Below are 17,815 nucleotides of genomic sequence, written 5' to 3'. Positions count from 1 at the left end.
TCCTCTCTGCTGCAGCCTCTCGGCCGCCTCCGCTCCTCCATGTTCCCTGCTCCTCTGCCTCAGATCAGCAGCCCGATGTTTCTGCCGCCGGCACAGGTGCCCTATGCTGGGACACCCGCCCAGGTGAGCAGAGCTCTCCCTGCCCGTGGGGAGGCCAGCAGGCCCCGCCCGTGTTCCTGGGCCCAGGCCGCTCCCGGGAGCCAGCCGGCTGCCGCTTCTCTCCTGCCCTTCTGACGACTCTCTTCCTGTGTCACTCAGGCTCCCGTGGCTTGCAAACTCTGTCTGATGTGCCAGAAGCTGGTGCAGCCCAGCGACCTCCACCCCATGGCCTGTTCCCACGTGCTGCACAAGGAGGTGAGTGCCCGGGTCGCACTGGCCAGGGGGCAGGGCATCAGTGGCCTGGCTGGGGAGGAGACCGCTTCCTGTGGTAGCTGGGGATCCTGCTTTCCTCTCTCCATGGCCACAGGGGGTAGCTTGAAACTGGGAGGAAGCAGGCCTCGCATAGACCTTGATAGGGTTGGTGGTTCCACGGAAAGGAAGTCTGAACACGGCAGGTGGACCCAAGTCCTGGCAACCGGATGTATGGATCATGTTGCATTGGTGTTCAGAAAGATCTCCACTGGCGGCCCACTTGTTTCCGGCCACAGTTCAAAGCCCTAAAAGCCCTAAATGGCCAGGGCCCAGGGGGCTTGAAGGACTGCCTTGCCCCCCCCTCCAGCCTGCCAATCGAGAGCTGCCTCTCAAAACCGAGGTGAGGTGGGTGGCAAACAGAGAGGGCACGGCCAGTGGTGGCACCTTGCCTCTGGACTGCCCTCCTGCACGAGACCAAAACACTGGTGGACCTCCTGGTGGCCCCTGGTATTTCTGTCCACCGTGTGACACAAAGTGTTGGACTGGATGGGCCTTTCGCCTGATCCAACATTGGCGTCTCTTCTGTTCTTATGCTCCTTAAGCTGAGCTGAATCGTGGCCTGTCGTCTGCCTTTCGGATATTTTAATGCTCCTCTTACATTGCTGGCTTGTTCGGATAGGGCAACTTAACTTTATGGTGGTGTTTCTGTTTGTAAGCCATCTCCAACAGGATTCTGGAGGTAACACAATAGTCTACACAAGAGAGACCACACCCCCAGCCCACAGTCACCCTTGCTCTTTTGGGGGCATTGCTCCCGCACCCCCAGCCACCCTTGCTCTTTTGGGGGCATTGCTCCTCTTCTTGGGGCAGAGAAAGTGGCTTCAGCCTTTCTCGCTGTCTGCTTCCGTGTTCTACAAAACGGTCTCCCTGAGGCTATGGGGGAAGCCCGGAGCTTTCTGGGAAATGTGTGCAGTGGAGCTTTTCTAACGTGGGCCTTCCTGGGAGGAGGTCGGCAGTGGGCATTGGATTGCAGTTAACTAAAACCAGTCTTATAACTACGTAAGCTGCTGTGAGTCCCACTGGCAGGGAGGAAAGCGGGACAGAAATTTATTTCTCTTTCCAGTGCATTAAATTCTGGGCCCAGACCAATGCAAACGATGCCTGTCCCTTCTGCCCGACGCTGAAATGACCACCGCTGGACACAGGAGGGTGGTGGTGCTTGCCTGCGAGGGGCACCCTGGATTTCTACAACTCTATATTTATACAGCCATGTATACACATGTACATTTTTATTCTATAGGGAATGTGTGTATAGAAAGTCCGTATACAGACTAGTTCAGAATTAAAGTGTGTATATTATGCAGGAGTCTCGCTTTGTGCCTCGTGCTCAATTTCCCACGCTCTGGTTCCCTCAGGCCTGTGGCACTACTCTCGCCCACCCTTCCGCCCCACCAGAAATAAGGCAGCCAGGAGGCCTTTCTCTCTCAAGGTAATAATTTACTGTGTTGAACGTTCCTGACGGACACAGACACGAGGGGGAGAGAAGGCCAGTTACAAACTGCTGGCATCGCTCCACCGGCCCTTGCCCTGTGCGCAATCCCCTTTCATCTCCAATCCTGGCCAGCTCCTTGGGGGCAAAGCTGGGTCCCTCCCTCTGCCCCATATGCTTCGGCAGGGGCCTCATGCCCCCCTGGCAGGCTTCCACTCAGGTCCCCGCCCCAAGCTGGAGCTGCTGGTTCAACTGACTAAGGAAGGGCCCGCTCCGCCTCAGGTGGGTGCATGTCTTTTGCCAGCTGCAGAGTCTGGGCCTGGCTTTCCCTCCTGGGTGACACGTCCATCTGTTTCTTCAGCTTTCTGATCAGGGCCTCCATTCTCTGCATTTCTTTTGGAGCTTGTCAAGCTGTCGCTTGCCTCAGCGTTGCACAGAACTGTAGGCTGATGCTTGTGTGTGCGAGAACCTGACACTTCGGGCCGTTTACTCACACTGTTTGGCTCACCTCATTCTTCTAAAAAGGGGGGGGGGCAGGGAGAGGGCCCCTTTGCAACCTCATCACCTGCTTCGGAAGGCCCAGGCAGCCCAGCTATAAAAGTGCCCACGGTTCATCTTTCGGTAAAAGAGTCACCAGCCGGCATGGAATGTCAGAACTGGGCCCGGGTGGCAGAATGCAGCAGCCCTGATGTCCAGAGAAGGTCTGTCGCTGCTTCCTCAGTGGCTCGGAGGCGATGCCAGACGCTTGGGCCCTCCCCAAAGAGTAAGCCGCTTGAGAGGGACAAGACAGGAGGTGGGGGTTGGGGGTCGTGAGGGGGGGGTGAGTGCAGGGACGTTCTAAAAAGGTTCGAGGTGGGCTAGAGGGGGCTGCAGCCCATCCGGGTCTCCCAGAACAGGATGGGGGAATCACGTCCAGCACACAACCCACAGAGTGCGTCCACTCCACCCCTCCCCCCCCCGCTATGTCACCCAGCAGCCACCCTCTCACGCTCAAGCACAGAATGCCAAAAAGCAGCCAACCAGTCCTTTAAAAAAGACCAAACCAAAAAGATTGTCTGGCTCCTCCTCCTTCACTTGAGACTGAGACGAACGGGGCCGTTAAAGGCCAACATCACAAGTATTTACAGCGTGTCGTGTTGTAGAGAGAGCCCCCAGCACAAAGAGCACAGCTGCCTCCATACCCACGACAAGGGCAAGGGACGCCAGCGGGGGGGGGGGGTACTTTGGGGCTGGGCCGCTCCTGCCAAAACCCACCGCCTTTGGATGCCGTTCAGACAGACCGCCGGCTACGCTGCGGGGGAGACTACTTCCGCGCAGGGCAAGGGGGCCAGGGGCAGCGTCCCTGCTGCCTTGGTCTCTTCAGCTGACTGCAACATGGTCCCCCCACACGTGGGGCTGAGGCCAAGGAGCAGCAGCAGCGCAACTGGTGGCCTGGAATGCCCGTCCCCAGGCAGAAGCCGGAGTGCCTGGCTCCCCCCCGCCCCCCGAGCCCTGCCAGGTGCCCAGAACAGGCCCTCCTGCCCCAGGTTGGGGAGGGGCACCTTAGGCTCAGCAGCAGCAGCCAGGGTCACACACAACCTGCCCCCCCCCCCCGGAGCACCTGAAATGCAGAGCCAGGCGGGTCTGTGTCCCTCCTGAGACAACCCTGCCCGCCAGGGAGTTCAAAATGGCTCCAGTTTTCTGCCTGATGAAGAGCTCTGCTAAGACACAGAGGGAGCGAGGGAGCTACCTGGAGCGCAGGGCCCTGCAAGCACCGGCCCCAGCCGGAGGAGGTGGCAGTGAGCTTTGCCTTCAAAAACCTGCCCCGGACTGTCTGGCAGCCCAGAGTCCTGCTCCTGGGAGGGAGGGAGCTTCCCAAAGTGCCAATCCACGCAGGGCCTGTGCTCAAGGCGGACCTCAAGCCCTCTGCAAGGCCCTGCCCTGCGGGCCAGTCCTAGAGGTGGGGGGCGGGCGGGGACAGCCTTCTCCCTCTCTGCAGGCCCCCGGCACCTCAAGGTCTCCCCGGCCTCCGGTAAAGAACCGGCTCCTCCCCTCTCCTCCAGAGGCATCCCAGGAGCGCCCTTTCCCTGAGCGGGGGGTGGGGGACAGCTTGGCTTCTCTGCCTGCGCTTTTGCAAACACACACGCACACGAAACCGTGAAGGACAAACAGCTACTTCCGCAGGCCTCGTATAGAAGCAACACCGCTCTTGACAGAAGGCCCTTCACAGTGGCACAAGCTCCCAGGAGGACACAGCAGCACCTGCCACGGGGGAATGACTAAGCAAGCAGACAAAACGTCCCTTGACCTCTCGGCACGGGGCAGAGGCCTGCTGGAGCCCCCCATGCCCGCAAGGCCAGCCCCTTCCCCACCACGGCTCTTCTGTCCAGCGGGGCATGGGAACAGAGTCTTTGTCGATCGCCACTGGCCCCTCCTGGCGGAGGGAAAGAAAGCCTCTCCGGTGGCCGGGCCCTGCTCCGGTTGGGGGTCGCGCTAGGCCCCCCTCCCCAGGGAGGCCAAGGCCCCTCCAGGTCAAGGTGGAGTCTGCAGAGCTCCACGCGGGGTCCGCAGCTCTGCCTCCGCAGGCTCAGGGGGGCAGCGTTCACTTGAGCAAGGAGATGTCGTCCGCAAAGTCGTCGTGGCCCCGGCGCAAGCAACGCAGGCAGCGCCACTGCGACACCATGAGGCAGAGCGGCAGCATAAAGAGGGCACAGATGGCAGCCATGACGTAGGCGATGGTCATCAGCGTGGACTCGTCCGTCTGGGGAATGTTGTAGCCACAGTCCTCGGTGTTGGGCTGCAGGAAGGGCCCGTCCACGGCGGCGGTCCGGAACTCATCGTGCACTGAAGCCGGAGAGACAGGCGGGTCAGGGGGAGGGGAAGTGCCCCCCCCACAGACAGAGCCCCACGCCAGCCTCACCAGCCCTCCCTCCAGGCTTGGCAGGCCGAGAAGAAAAGAGGCTCTCAGCCTGCTTGGGTACTCTCCCCGTACAGGGCGCTGGCCCTGAGAATGTCTTTATTTATTTTTATTTTCTTCTGTTTCTATCTTGCCCTCCCCCGCAAGTGGGCTCAGGGTGGTTCACAACAAAGATCCAACAAAACCAAACATTTTAAAACAATGGACAACAATCCAATTTAAAACCCCAGTAAAACCACCACAGGATGGTGAAACGAAGGTGCGGGTGCTGCGGCCCAGTGGCCTCAGCCTGGTGGAGGGGGAGGGACCCAGCCGCTCCCGCTACAAGCCTCAGAGAGGCCTGGTTGGTCCCCCGCGGGCCCCTCTCTTCCTCCAGGCAGGGCCGAGCGCCTGACTCACCGTGGCAGGTGCTGACGGCAAAGCCCACACGCTTGCGGGCGCGGTCAAAGACGACGTAGAACCCCTCCATGACGACGGCGCCCATGACCGTGCCTGTGGAAGACTGCGAGATGGCGAACTTGTAGCACTCGTCCTGGGAGGTGGCCACGTCTTCCACTGGCCGCAAGTATTGCTGGGGGGGGAGGGGACGGAGAGAGAGGGGGGGGAGAGAGGCAGCGTCAGAGGATGGTGGGAGGGCAGTGACCCAGTGCAGAAGGGAAAGCGCTCTGCACGTGCCCAGAGTCACCTTTACTTTTGGTTCCTCGCACATGGGAGAGCTGACGCAACCCAGCAACCAGAATTGCTGGACCAGGACTCCAGAGACCCACAGTATTCTCCCCGATCTAAACCTGTAGGTTGCACCTTCCTCCACAGAGCCCTGGGTGGCGTGCATGGGTGTTCTCTCTTTTATCCTCACAACCATCCTGTGAGGCGGGTCTGGCCGAGAGCGGGTCCCCTGGGGAGTTACGGGACAGAGTGAGGAGCTGAGGGCAGGCCGGGACCGCCGTGCTCCCTGCGCCTCGTGGGGCCTGGCTCCCTCGGGCCTTTGGGCCACCCAGCGTTCCTCTGGGGCTTCCAAGGCAAGAGGCGCTCAGGGGTGGCTTCCTCCACCAGTGCCTGCCTCCGAGCTGCTACCCGGGACTCCCTCGGGGGTCTCCCATCCAAAGACTGGCCGTGGCTGACTGTTTGGAGATGAACTTATTATTTGCTTTTAGGTATTTGTGTATTTACTGATGTGCACTCACACATCCATGGACTGTGCCTACGAACACCCACAGGCTGAGGGAAAGCTGTTTGCATTATTGCTTCACCTGGAAAAGGACCTTGCCTGCATTTCATGCTAATGGGATCTGCACTCACAGCCCAGCCTGAGGAAGAAGGCTGCATCGCCATTGTGGAATGCACAAAACAACAACTTTTATGGTTGCAACCACCATTGATGAACTGTTAGTGAACACGTAACCCTGATATCTGGTTTGCATCCAAAGGGACAGTTTCCTGACAAATGGGCACTTTATTGCTTGGGACCAAGCAAGAGTCATTCAATGGTTGCCCTGGGTATCCAACTTTACACCTTGACCAGATGCATTCCTTGAGTTAAAGGTTTAGATTTCAATATTGCCCACTCCTTCTAGTTAGATACGTCACTAAGTATAGCCAATAGTGTTAGTTCTTGGGACAGACCACAGGTAGGTGGGACCAAGGAGGATGGCACAGATGCCAGCCCCCAAGGACCCCCCCTATAAAAAGCGAGGTTCAACAGTTTGAACCCTGCTAGCCATCTTCTCTCCTTAGCTATTTACTCACAGTCTTGCTATATAAGTAATCCTTTGTTCTTACTCTTTTGGACCAAGAGATCCACACGTGTTGGCAGGTTCCAACTGTGTGAATTAGAATTCCTTTAGTTATTCTGTCTTTATTCCTGTATTCTTCATTGGGAAGGTCAAGCTTCGGATCAGATAAGTATTTGCTGTTTCCCTCCCCATCCATTTAGTGTAAAAGTGATTATTTTCTATTTCTGTAACACTGAGGATCTTGTGTGATTGCGTATGAGATTCTGTTTTTGTTTGTATGTGAACGAAATATTCAGTAAAAAGAACAACTTGATTTTAAGATACCAGTCTCGTCTCCCTATATCTCTGGGAAAATCCTCGGGGTGGAATTGGACTTCTGTATACACAGGCGAGGACCCCGACAATATTTTAATCTGGCCTCTGTTGTAGATAAAGCAGTTTGGCTAACAGACCCTGCTTTGCTTCCGAGGTCGGATGAGATCGGCCTCGCCTGGACCATCCCAGGCACGGCTTCCCCGAAGCCCACCAGCAATTTATTAGCTGCTTTTCAAAACCACTGAAAATTCCGCCTCTGTTATAGTGGAGGGGCGGGCCCACGTCTCTGGGCCAACATTCCATCAGATCTCCCTCCCTTCCCCCCCCCAGGTCCAGATGTGCCGGACTCCCAAGCCACGCCAAGCCTGCGGCTGGCACCTCACAAGGAAGCCTTCCTGCAGCACCTGGCCTGGCCGCAGCCCCCACCCCAGAGACCCAGAGGCACCCACCTGGGGCAGGATGCTGATCCGGAAGGACTGGTTGGTTGTCTCGCCCTTCAGGTAGAGGGAGATGACCGGGAAGATGTGCCACGGGGTGGTGCCCATGGGCCAGCAGACCAGCTGCTCCCCCAGCCAGAAGCCGTCAGGAAACTTCTCTGTCTGAGGAGGGAGGGAGGGAGGGAGGCAGGCAGGCATCAGTGCCACAGTGCCAGGGCAGGCTGCTGCTGCTACTGCAGCTGCTCCAACTGGCCAAAGGACCTTGGCACCCCCTTCAGCCTCCGGTCCACAGGGAGGAGACGGGGGTGAGGAATTCAGCGTTGCCAGGAGTCAGCCCACGAAGTGGATCTCAGCTGACTCTCCAAAGCGGGACTTCAAGCCACGGCATCAGCAGGTGCCGCCGCTTGCCTGACGGGTGGGAGGGGGGCAGCTCCCAAGCCCCCCTTTCCTGCCATGATCTGCATATGCCCAAACCACCACAGAGCCAGAGGTGCCCAATGCTGCTGGGAGCTGCTGGCTCCAGAGCGGGGGGGGGGGGGACCCATCCGTACAGAATTCCAGCTTTGCCTGGCTCCTTCCTGGGCGGGGAGGGGGAGACTGCCGGAGGGGAGAGTCCCATGCAGGCTGGGCAGCGGCCCCTCCCTCCCTCCCCCCCCACGCATCTCTCACCGCAGAGGCCGTCTTGATGGATTTCACGGCTGCCTCAAAGACCTTCTTGGGGAGGCGGAGGTTGGTGGTCCCACTGTCCACGATGCTCTTGTCGTAGTTGTACTGGGAGGAGAGGGCATGGGGGGGGGGGCCAGCCCAGCCGACAGACAGACAGACACCCCCCCCTCCAAACCAGCCCTGCACCAGAGGTGAACTCTGCCCCCCTCCAGCCCGCTCACCTCCTTGCAGTCCAGCCGCAGATCCTGCCCGTTGACCTCCATCTTCACAATGACCACCTCGTAGTACCACTCCTTCCGCACCGGCGTGTACCAGAGGCTGCCCGTGTGGAGAGACGGGTCGATCCCCCCGATGATCTGCAAAAGAGGGGTGAGGGAAGGCAGGCGTCAGCAGAGGCCCTGAAGACACCCCAGCCTCCCCTCTTGGCTGCGGCCTGGCAAGCGCTTCCTTCCCCAAGGGCCCCTTGTGTGGAGGGAGAGCGCCTCGGCACAAGCCCAAAGGCACCCTCCTCCTCAGCCGCCTCCTCCACATTTGCTTGGAGTGCTGGCCCCCTGCCCCTTACAATCCGGCAGCCCTCTGAGCCAAAGTAAGCCTAAACAGCTGGAGTCTGGCTGTGCTTACTCATTGGGGAGCAGGTGGCACTCTGCACACGTCCATAAGTGCTCTCACCGCCATCACTACTGTGCATGTTGTAAGAAGGAGGCCTGAACCATAGCTGGAGACATCAAGGCCCAAGGAAGAAATGGAGATAGGGAGGTTGGGGGGGGGGGGGGGGGACGATACCTGAAGAGTTGGTATTTCCACCATTTCTTCCAGTGAAAAAATCGGAAAAAACAAATTCCCATGAAATGTTTTCTCTTGCAGCATACGTAAAATGCTCAAGGGAAGATTCTTCCGTTGACCACTGTGTGTATGCACAGGAGAGCCTCCACCGTGAATAAAGCTCTGTTGGTCTGAAAGGTGCCCCCCCCCCCGGGACCCAAACTTGGTTCTGTTGCTGCAGAGCCACACGGCCACCCCACCTGAACCCGCTGACACGCGCACGGTGTGAAAAAATCTGAGGACTTTCTCAACTTTTCAAAAGGGAAAAATAAGTTTGTGTGAACACTGGGGGAAAAACCTCTTACACTGTAAAAGAAGAAGAGCACGCCATTGACTCACAACCAACTCATGGAGACTCCGCCCACGGGGCTTTCCGGACAAGAGACGAGCAGAGGTGATTTGCCATTGCCTGCACTTGTGAGACACTTTCTGAACTTTCCTTTGTTTACTACAGAATTTCTTTTCTACCTTCAAGTTCTATTTTTACTCCCTCTCAGATGGCAAAAAAGGTGCAGACGTTTACAACTCTTTCTCAAGGACTGGGGACACTCCCACAAATAGGCTGAATAGTACAATTTTGTAGGTTAAGTTATAAATGAATTCTATTATGCTGTTCAGTCAGTAAAAGAGGAATCCCCCCCCCCAAAAAAAACATGGACATTCTGGGGAAAATTTAAATATACGTACACACAATTTCCCCGTAGTTGCAAAGCGTACGGGAATCTTACACCTCTAGTAGCCACAGCAGAGCTCCAGGACTCCAGCCATTGGCAGTGGTGGGATGGATACAGTGCAGAGCAACCCAGGGCCCATGCCGCCCCCACAACACTCACCATGCTGCCCCCCACAGCGGCCAGGGCCTCGGAGTTATTGGGTGGGAAGCCAGCCCCACACAGCTGCAGCGAGAAGACATTCGGCACCCGCGTCTGCTTCACCAGCGAGTCAAAAAAGGGCTCCAGCGTGTCGTCTGGCTGGGAGGGGAGGGGAGAAACCAGCAGCACGGGGTCAGCAAGGCCGGCATGCAAGCTGGCAGGAGGAGGGATGCGAGGGGCTGCCCTTGAACCCCAAGCTGGGCTCAGGAAACGCCAGCAGCGGAGAAGGCCCAGGGCACAGGCAGCCCGGCCGCCTCCCGTGCGAGCCCGCCGGGAGCTTAGAACGGGGCCGTGGCGTGCCCACTGAGAATGGGAGAAGGCAGCCCATGCCCCCCCCCCCCGAGTCCTCCAGCTGCCAGAAGGGATCCAGCAGCCCCCGAGATAGGAACCTCTTATTGCAGGCCAAGCCCACGCCTCCCTCCTCTTAATCCCGGACCAGCGACGCCATGAAAACGGTGGCAGTGGCCTGACGTGAAGGGCCGATCTGGCTCTGCTGTGGGGATAAGCACGAGGTGCGTGGGCGACTGTTATCTTCATCTGCCACGGAGGACTGAGGTCTCCTCCTCCCACAATGCATCATGCCGGATCAGGCGAGGGTCTGGAGGGGTAGTCCCTACTCTGCCACAGAGGCCTGTGGGGTGACCTTGGGCCAGCCTACCACACAGGGCTGTTGTGAGGATAAAGTGGAGGAGAGGAGGAGGAGGAGGCAAGCTGCTCTGGGCCCCCGCTGGGGAGGGAGCCAAGAAGTGACCGAGGGAGCCCACCCAGGCCGCCCTGCACTCACCCGGGCAATCTCCGCGTAGGCCAAGCCCAGGATCCCTTCCCAGTTGGAGCCGTTGATGAAGAACTTGTCCGACTCCGTGATGGCGGCGATGTTGGCACGGACCGTGACGTTTGGGCCGTGTGGGATGGTGACCAGGTCCGTGCCGAGCTCCCCTTCCCACTTCCCTTGTGTGTAGGGCACATAGACTCCCTTCCGCAGGTCCCGGTAGGTGCTGGAGCTGCAGGAGGCCCGGGGAGAAGGGGTGGGGGACAGATACCAAGGCTGGCTAAAATGTCTGCGGAGGAGGAGGAGGGGGCTGCAGGCCAGAACGGGTGCCGGTCTGGTCTCTCAGCGGGGCATGCCCAACGGAGAGAGTTCTGAGACCCAGGGGCGGAGGGGGGTTGTCACAGTCTTGATTGTAGTTTATTTTATTTATTTCATTCCATTTCTATCCTGCCCTCCCCGCACTTGTATGCACGTTAGTCTATGTATTCTCATGTGGTTTCATTTCGTACGTAAGGTTCAACTGCTGGCCAGGCAAAGTACCGAAAGTTCAGGACTGACTCTTTAGGCTGAAGAAACAGCAGATTTACTGTTCTTCTTTAATGATTTTTAGCCCCCGTAACCTTCCTCTGCGAGTTCAAGGAGAGCGACCGAGAGGTATCCTACTTCACCTGTACTACCTGTCTGCATAATTCATTTCAGGACCAACTGTTTTGCTTGGAGGACAAGCCCAGGTGCCATGTGGGGTCAAGCGAGTCAGGCTTTCCGCAGGGGGCTTCCAGTCAAAGGAGGCCTTCTATCGGTTGAGCACAGCATTACGCCCATCAGCCTAAAACCGAGTTTGCCTTGAGCTTCAGAGAATCATATCCATTATTTCAATCAGAATGACAGAAGAAGTTAAGTTCATTCAACCTGCTTTCTGTAAATCAGTCTGCATAATTAGTTCTTTAATGATTTCTTGCCAGTAGAGGAGTTGTAAAGTCATCAACTTAAAAAAAAAAAGTTCTCTGTCTTGCTGGAAAGAGATATGATGCCTGCCCAACAGTCCTTTACTGTGCTGCAAGAGATAAGAGATAAGACAAACTCCGGGAGAGTTTGTCTTAAAGAGACCTAACTGGAGCATCTTGTGCAGTATTCTCCTAATGAGGCTGAATTCAGTTTAGATCTCTAGACTGGGTGTGAATAAAACAATTTGACACAAGGTGGGAGAAGAACAAAGGGTCTGTGGAGTAAAACAGCCTCCATTAGGTAAGGAACAGTGTCGCCCACATCAATGGATGTAGTATGAATTAGGGCCCAGGTGCAAGGAAGCGTCTGAGGCAGCCAAGAACGTCCAGACCCCTGGGCACGCCACGTGTTGTATTTACATTTGCTGTGTCTACACCCCCTCCACCCCGATATGCCTTAACTCCCACTGGGATTGTAAACGGGTGGTCAGGGCCAAGTTTTGCACAGGACCTGAGTGATTTTAGGGGCTTTCCTTTCTGGCCCCTTCCCCACCCTAACTCCCCGTGCAGCAGGTCAACGGACAGAACAAAAGACTCAGTGAACATAAACTGTCCTATTGCCTTAACTCTCCCCCCTTGCTGCAGCTGCACAGAGACCAAACATGGCTTTCAGGGAATAAGAGCAGGACCAGACTTTGGGGAGCCTTCCGGATAAATGAAAACAGATCTGGGGGGGGGGGGCGCACAGGGGGAGAATCCACCTGCCTCACACTCCCTGCATGTTCACGGAGACTCAGGCAACAGTTTGGCAGATGTCAGCAGGGGCAACACCAGAGCCTGTGGCTTCCCGGGGCAGGAACACACCCGCTGCTCCAGGGGAAGGGGGCACAGCCCCCTCTGGGCAAGACAGCCGAAGGAACAGGCCCGCCCCTTCATCTCTACACCAAGCCACCTGCCGCTGGGCTCACCACTGCTGCAGGCCGAGTTCTCCAATCCGCCTCTTGCCTTGGGGCCTCCGACTGCCTCTGCAAGGCGGTGTGTGTGTGTGTGCGTGCGTGCAGCCAGGGGACGCGTCGTCCTGTTCTCCAGGGTGCCATGCGGCTGGAGGGCCGGACAGTGCCCTCACACCCCCTGCCTCACAGCTCAAACGCCTCCATCCAGCCTTGGTGCCTCCCTGCCAGCCTCTGCGGACGGTGGAAGAGAAGCCGGGCAGACCAGTGCGCAGGGCGAGCGCCCGGACCTCACCTGAGTGACCGGGGCCCAGCTCAGCGGAGGAGTGGGGCAGCTCCCGTGCAGGATCGGAACTCTCTGTACCCCCACCTCCCTCCCCCGGCCCTGACTTGCATACTCACAGCTGGTGCTGATAGTAGCGCCTCAGGAAGGGGTGAGGGGCTGCACCCACAGCGAAATTACTGCTCCCCGTGTCCACCAGGATGTTCAGCTGCCGGAGGGGGAAAGAGGAAAGGTCAGTGGACGCACAGGGAACTGCGTGGCAGCAGAAGTCAGTGGGACTGCTTCCTCCGGGTTGGGATCACGCAGGTGGCAGCACCCTTCCCCAAGTTTTATTTCTGTGTGTGTGTGTGTGTGTGTTTCGTGTGCTTGCCTGGAAGTCATGGTTGACTTCTGGCGACCCCTCCTGGGGGCTTGGACGTTTTTCAGAGAGGTGGCTTGATTAGCCTGCTTCTGCGTCCCACCTCTGGTATTCCTGGGAGGTCGCCCCTCCCAAGGGCTTCCCAGGGTCGTCCTTGCTTAGCTTCTGAGAGCTGATGAGATCGGGCTTGCCGGGGCTATTCGGATCAGGGCCACACAGTACTTCTTTATTAAAAAATGTTCTTCCCTTGCCTTTCACCTCGGCTCCAGGTGGCCTAGAAATCACACACAGCTCCAGACAGACAAGAGAGCAGAGCTCAGGCAACACGGGGCCTCTTGATGGGATTAGAGGAATGCGCAAGCATCTCGGCTACACAGGAGCTTAGGTGGATGGGGAAAGTGAAGGATCCCTCTCAGGTACAGAAAGAGAGTCGGTTTGGCGCACGTACTGGCACATGTTGGTTTGGCACATTTACATGCCTTTTGCTCCGTCCGGCACGTCTCCGCAGACCGTTGGCTGCAACAGCCCGGGAGGACGAGAGTGGTGCAGGCTCTGCCTCCCCGGGTCTGCAGCAGAACTCCCTCCGCAGCTGCCCTTGAGCCAGCCAGCCAGCCTCCTCTGCACTGAACTGCAGAGGCCTATCAGCTTTCCTGCATGACCGGTGAAGGTCAGAGCTGCCGCTCCGGCTGGAAGGGGTCTGCTGGGGCTCAGGAGACCCACCAGAACCAGGAACGCCTCCAAGCTGGGAAACAACTCAGGAACGGCGCCCACCTTCAACCACGCTGGCACCCCTTGTGGCTCTGACACCTCCCCACAAGACACACACACACACCCGTTAAAGCCACCCCCACCTCCTCAGCAAAAGCAACCGGGCGGAGGCTTCTGCTCCCCCAGAGACCACAAAATCAATGGAACTGCCCACAGCCATGCTGGGGGGGGGGGGACACCTATTTTGGAGGCACACGTGGCCAGGAGTGCCACAGCCTCAAGTCTGAGTGTGCTATTTCAGGTCCGAGGTCACAAGCCTGAATCGCTGCAAGATTTCTTCACCATTTCCACTCCATTTCACTAAATCTCATTACTGGGTCCTTCAGCCTATTGGTAGCTCTCAGCAGCTGTGAGCATATCAAAGCTCTGCTGGACAAGAAAGCTGGGTTTTTAATACATGTATATACACTCAGGCCACCCCTATTCCTCCAACAATGTTTGACAAAGGACTAAATCGGGGGGGGGGGGGGGGGGTCTGAAGATCAGCAGGCTCCTTGGCGCCCACAGCTGCATTTCTGTGCTCTAGAATTCGGGATAAGACAACGGCACTTGAACTCAGGACCGCTATAAACTCTCCAGACAAACCTGAGGCTGTAAGCAAGATCTTGGGGGCCCCGCCCCAAGCACACACAAAGAGCGGACACCATGAGCCACAGGTTACATGGGGGCAGGTGTGAACAAGCCCTCTGTGCGCGTGGGGTGGGGAGTTCTACCGAAGGGTGAACCAACTCTAGTACAAGAGGGGCGGCCGTCTGTCTGCTGCAGCTGAAAAGACTGAGAGTCCCGTGCAATGTTCCCTCTAAGCTCTGGAATCTTGTGAGCAAAAATTCTACTTTCTGAGCTACTGGCCTTGAAATTGTGAGCAAGTGATTTGGCTACTACATAAATTAGTTTGCCCTGGAGCCATCCTTCCTGAGCTAAGACAAAAATGTGTGAGCCGGAGGCTAAAAAACAGTGAGCTAGCTCACACTAACTTAGCTTAGAGGGAACACTGCCACCACCCCCTATCTATAGGGGGTGGTGACACTGCTCCCGTGACCAGGGGTCATTTCCTGCAGGAGCGCACAAGAGCGGAGCTCCGGCAGTAAAGAGCCCAGGGGGCGGGCACATGCCCTACCCCCTGCTCCCAGCAGCCCTCAGTCAGAGCAAGAAGCAGCCAGGTAAGTTGCAGAGCCCACCCCCCTGGTCCAAAACAGCCCAGTGGCACCTCTAAGACCAAGTTTCATTCTGGTACAAGCTCTCCCTCCACCGCGAGGACAGATCTGCCTGCTTCCCCCCCCCCCCATAGCTAGCAATCCAAGAGTCCAGTGGAGCCTGAGCGGTGGGTGTTGCCGTCTGACACACTTCCGGTGATGCCAGGGGGTGTGGCATATGCAAATAAGTTATGCTAATGAGTTCCTGCACCTCTTTTTCTACTAAATGACCCCCTGCCCGTGACACCTTAAAGACTAACAAAATCTGGGGCAGGCTAGGAGCTTTGGTGAGTCCCTGCAGTCACGACTTCAGATACAGCCAGACACTGCCCCTGAAGAAGGGACTGGAGTGACTCACGAGAGCTCCTCCCCACTGCTACAAATCACGTTAGTCTTTAAGGGGCTCCTGGACTCTGGTTCTTTCCTACAGGTCAGGTAGGTGAGACCTCACCATGAGGAGGTGGATCCCAGCAGCATTCCCCTGCCCCCCCCCCACTCCTCTACTCCAGCAAAATGTGCATCTCTCTCTGTCAATAAGGACCGGGCTGTAGGGCTCCGTACGACACCCGGCACCAGCATGGCCCCCCCCCCATCTCCTCTGTCGCACTGCAGTGCTGCCCAGCGGGTAGCTGTCTGGGTGGGCATTAGAGAGCCCTGCCGAGTCTCACAGTGGGGCAGCCATCGTCCTGACCTCAGAAGAGCCTCCCTTAATCCCTGGAATAGACTTAATGCCTCAGCACTAATCGGCAAACCACAGCGGCTGCAGCTGGGACTGAACTGGGGGGGGGGGAGTGGATGTGCACTTGCTGAGGAGCTCGTTCTCGCTGGGCTTTTGTGCGGGGGAGGGAGGGAGGGATTTTGCCACGTCTGCCCCTCCACAGACATTGCCCAAGAAACGGGACTCTGAGTGGCTCTCCCCGACATTCCCTTTCCACCCCTCTAAGGCGAGCCACACGGCCAGCTTCCCACCCCCTGGTCCCGCGGACCGGCCCTGCCAATCCCACTCACTTGCGGGAACGAGAGAGTACAGCGGCCTGACACTCAGCCAGACCCTCGGGTCTGTCAAGAGCGGTCTTGTCTACTCAGGCAGGCAGCCGCTCTCCAGGATCTCAGAGTCCTTTCACGTCCCCTGCTACCTGATCTTTTTAAGTGGAGATGCCAGGGATTGAACCGGCGACCTTCTGCATGCTGAGCAGAGGCTCTGCCACTGAACAACGACCTCTCCCATCACCAAACATTTGCACAAAGCATTCCAGTCCCACACAGACATAATTCCTTATGAGTTGATGTGTGTAGGAGTGGGCTGCATGACACTCGTGCACTCTGGGTTTGTTACCAGCCTGGTGAGAACACACAGACCTGAGGCCCCACCTGCCGCCTTCCCCAGGAACAGAATTAGAACTGCCGTGCAGAGACTGCAAGCACCAGATGCAGGAAGCCGGGCAGGCAGGGAGAGTCAAAGGTTCCGCTGCCTCTTCCCATGGAGAGGGACCGAGAGTGGACAGCCCAGCAGACCACACTTCAGGCCGCTGCGCCTGCTGCCTATCAGCACAACCGGGAGGGAGCCAGAGACAGACCTTGCTGAAAACTGTGGGGAGGCTGCCCCCCCCCCCCCCCCCACCCCAAAAAGGCTGGAAAGGGGTGTCCAGAAGAGGGCAACCAGGATGGTGAGAGGGTTGGAATCCAAGTCTTACGAGGAAAGGCTGAAAGAGTTGGGTCTGTTTAGCCTGGGAAAGAGAAGGCTTAGAGGGGACACAATTGCAGTCTTCAAGTCTTTGAAGGGCTGTCATGTAGAAGATGGAGCAGATCTATTCTCTCTTGCTCCGGATTGCAAGACTAGATCTAATGGGTGGAGATTACAAGGGAGTCGATATACTGGCTAGATATCAGGAGAAACTTCCTAACTGTGGAACAGTCTGCCTCAGGAGGTGGTGGATGCTCCTTCGCTGGACGTTTTCAAGCGGAGGCTGGACAACCATCTTTCAGGGATGTTGCAGGGCTCTCTTTGGGCTATGCTGCTGCAGAGTGCAGGGGGTTGGACCGGATGACCTGCAAGGTCCCTTCCAACTCTAACATTCTATGATTCTATGAAAGATGAAAGGTCTCCACGCCTGCCCCCGACCGGGGCTGGGGTTCAGCACCAGAGCACCTGCTCTGCACACACAAGTCTGCGGAGTGCCCAGGTAGCCAGCACAGAGGGAGAACCTCCTCTGCCCCAGACAGAGAGCGAGAGACGCCGCACGTCAGAGCAGCCAGTGCTGGGCTGGGTGGCCCAGCAGTGGTCTCACCGGGCAGAAGGCAGCCCTGCACGTTCAGCACGCAGTGGGCCCTGTGCACACGGAATCTGTGAGCACCGGCAAACACCGAACCCGGGCAAATCCCAAAGCGATTTGGAGGCAGCCACGTCATCCACACACTCCTGCACTCCCTCATCTTGGGCACCCTTTGGAAGCACAGACAACTCTGGCTTGGCCTGGCAGGGATGTTAGAGGCGTGCGTTACCAAGACTACGCCTACACTAACGTAGAGCTCTGCTCAGAGACACAGGGAGACTGATTCATGTGCAAGCGGGCGCTTTGTCATCATGTGCGCTCCCTCTCATGCCTGCATCCACGCTTTACATAAGGAACCTTCAGTTCTACCAAAGCAGCATATGCGGCTGGTGACTCTTGCTTGCTTGGCAGGCGGCCAGAGCTGAACAGGAAAGCCGGGCAGGAAGTGTTCAAGGCCCACTGGAGCCTTCCTGGAACCAGGCGGCGATGAGCAAACCTACTTGGCAAGCCGGGAACGCCTTCCGGGCATCTCCCTCCATCACCCCCACAGGCTCCCCAGCTAAAGGCCAGACTCCCGACCTTGGCCTCCCAAGCAGCCCTCCCCCTCACAGGCCCTCCTCCGTGGGAGCTGGCTGGCAGGGAAGGAGGGCGGGGGCAAGCTGGCTCGGATGGCTCCCAGCCAGGCGTCGGGGGCAG

At 57.6% G+C, this 17,815-nt stretch overlaps 2 protein-coding genes across 2 annotated transcripts in view; one reads left to right on the top strand and one right to left on the bottom strand.

Moving 5' to 3' along the window:
• Positions 1-3,017, top strand: part of RNF214 (ring finger protein 214) — a 14,684-nt gene extending 11,667 nt beyond the window's left edge. Inside the window, exons 12-14 of the mRNA XM_015428042.1 lie at positions 16-123; positions 259-354; positions 1,475-3,017. Of these exons, the coding sequence (XP_015283528.1) occupies positions 16-123; positions 259-354; positions 1,475-1,540 (270 nt within the window). The 3' untranslated portion in view covers positions 1,541-3,017. The remainder of the gene's footprint in view (positions 1-15; positions 124-258; positions 355-1,474) is intronic.
• Positions 3,018-3,053: 36 nt separating this feature from the next.
• Positions 3,054-17,279, bottom strand: BACE1 (beta-site APP-cleaving enzyme 1). The gene is made up of 9 exons (XM_015428041.1): positions 17,135-17,279; positions 12,647-12,779; positions 10,366-10,582; positions 9,543-9,680; positions 8,109-8,243; positions 7,891-7,992; positions 7,234-7,383; positions 5,136-5,307; positions 3,054-4,663 (listed from the first exon to the last, which is right to left on the bottom strand). Exons 1-9 carry the CDS (start codon positions 17,277-17,279, stop codon positions 4,422-4,424), a joined length of 1,434 nt encoding a protein of 477 aa, XP_015283527.1. The 3' UTR covers positions 3,054-4,421.
• Positions 17,280-17,815: the final 536 nt, after the last annotated feature.

The sequence above is a fragment of the Gekko japonicus genome, unplaced genomic scaffold, assembly GCF_001447785.1.
Source record: "Gekko japonicus isolate JY-2015 unplaced genomic scaffold, Gekko_japonicus_V1.1 scaffold1031, whole genome shotgun sequence".
Classification (NCBI taxonomy): domain Eukaryota; kingdom Metazoa; phylum Chordata; class Lepidosauria; order Squamata; family Gekkonidae; genus Gekko; species Gekko japonicus.
This window is presented reverse-complemented; position numbering and strand designations above follow the sequence as displayed.

Coding starts and splice junctions, on each gene's coding strand:
- BACE1 (XM_015428041.1), bottom strand. CDS start 17,279: ATGAGGGAGTGCAGGAGTGTGTGGATGACGTGGCTGCCTCCAAATCGC. Junction 12,780..17,134: donor GCAGGGCTGCCTTCTGCCCG/GTGAGACCACTG, acceptor GCTGCCACGCAG/TTCCCTGTGCGTCCACTGAC. Junction 5,308..7,233: donor GGATCAGCATCCTGCCCCAG/GTGGGTGCCTCT, acceptor CTCCCCCCCCAG/CAATACTTGCGGCCAGTGGA.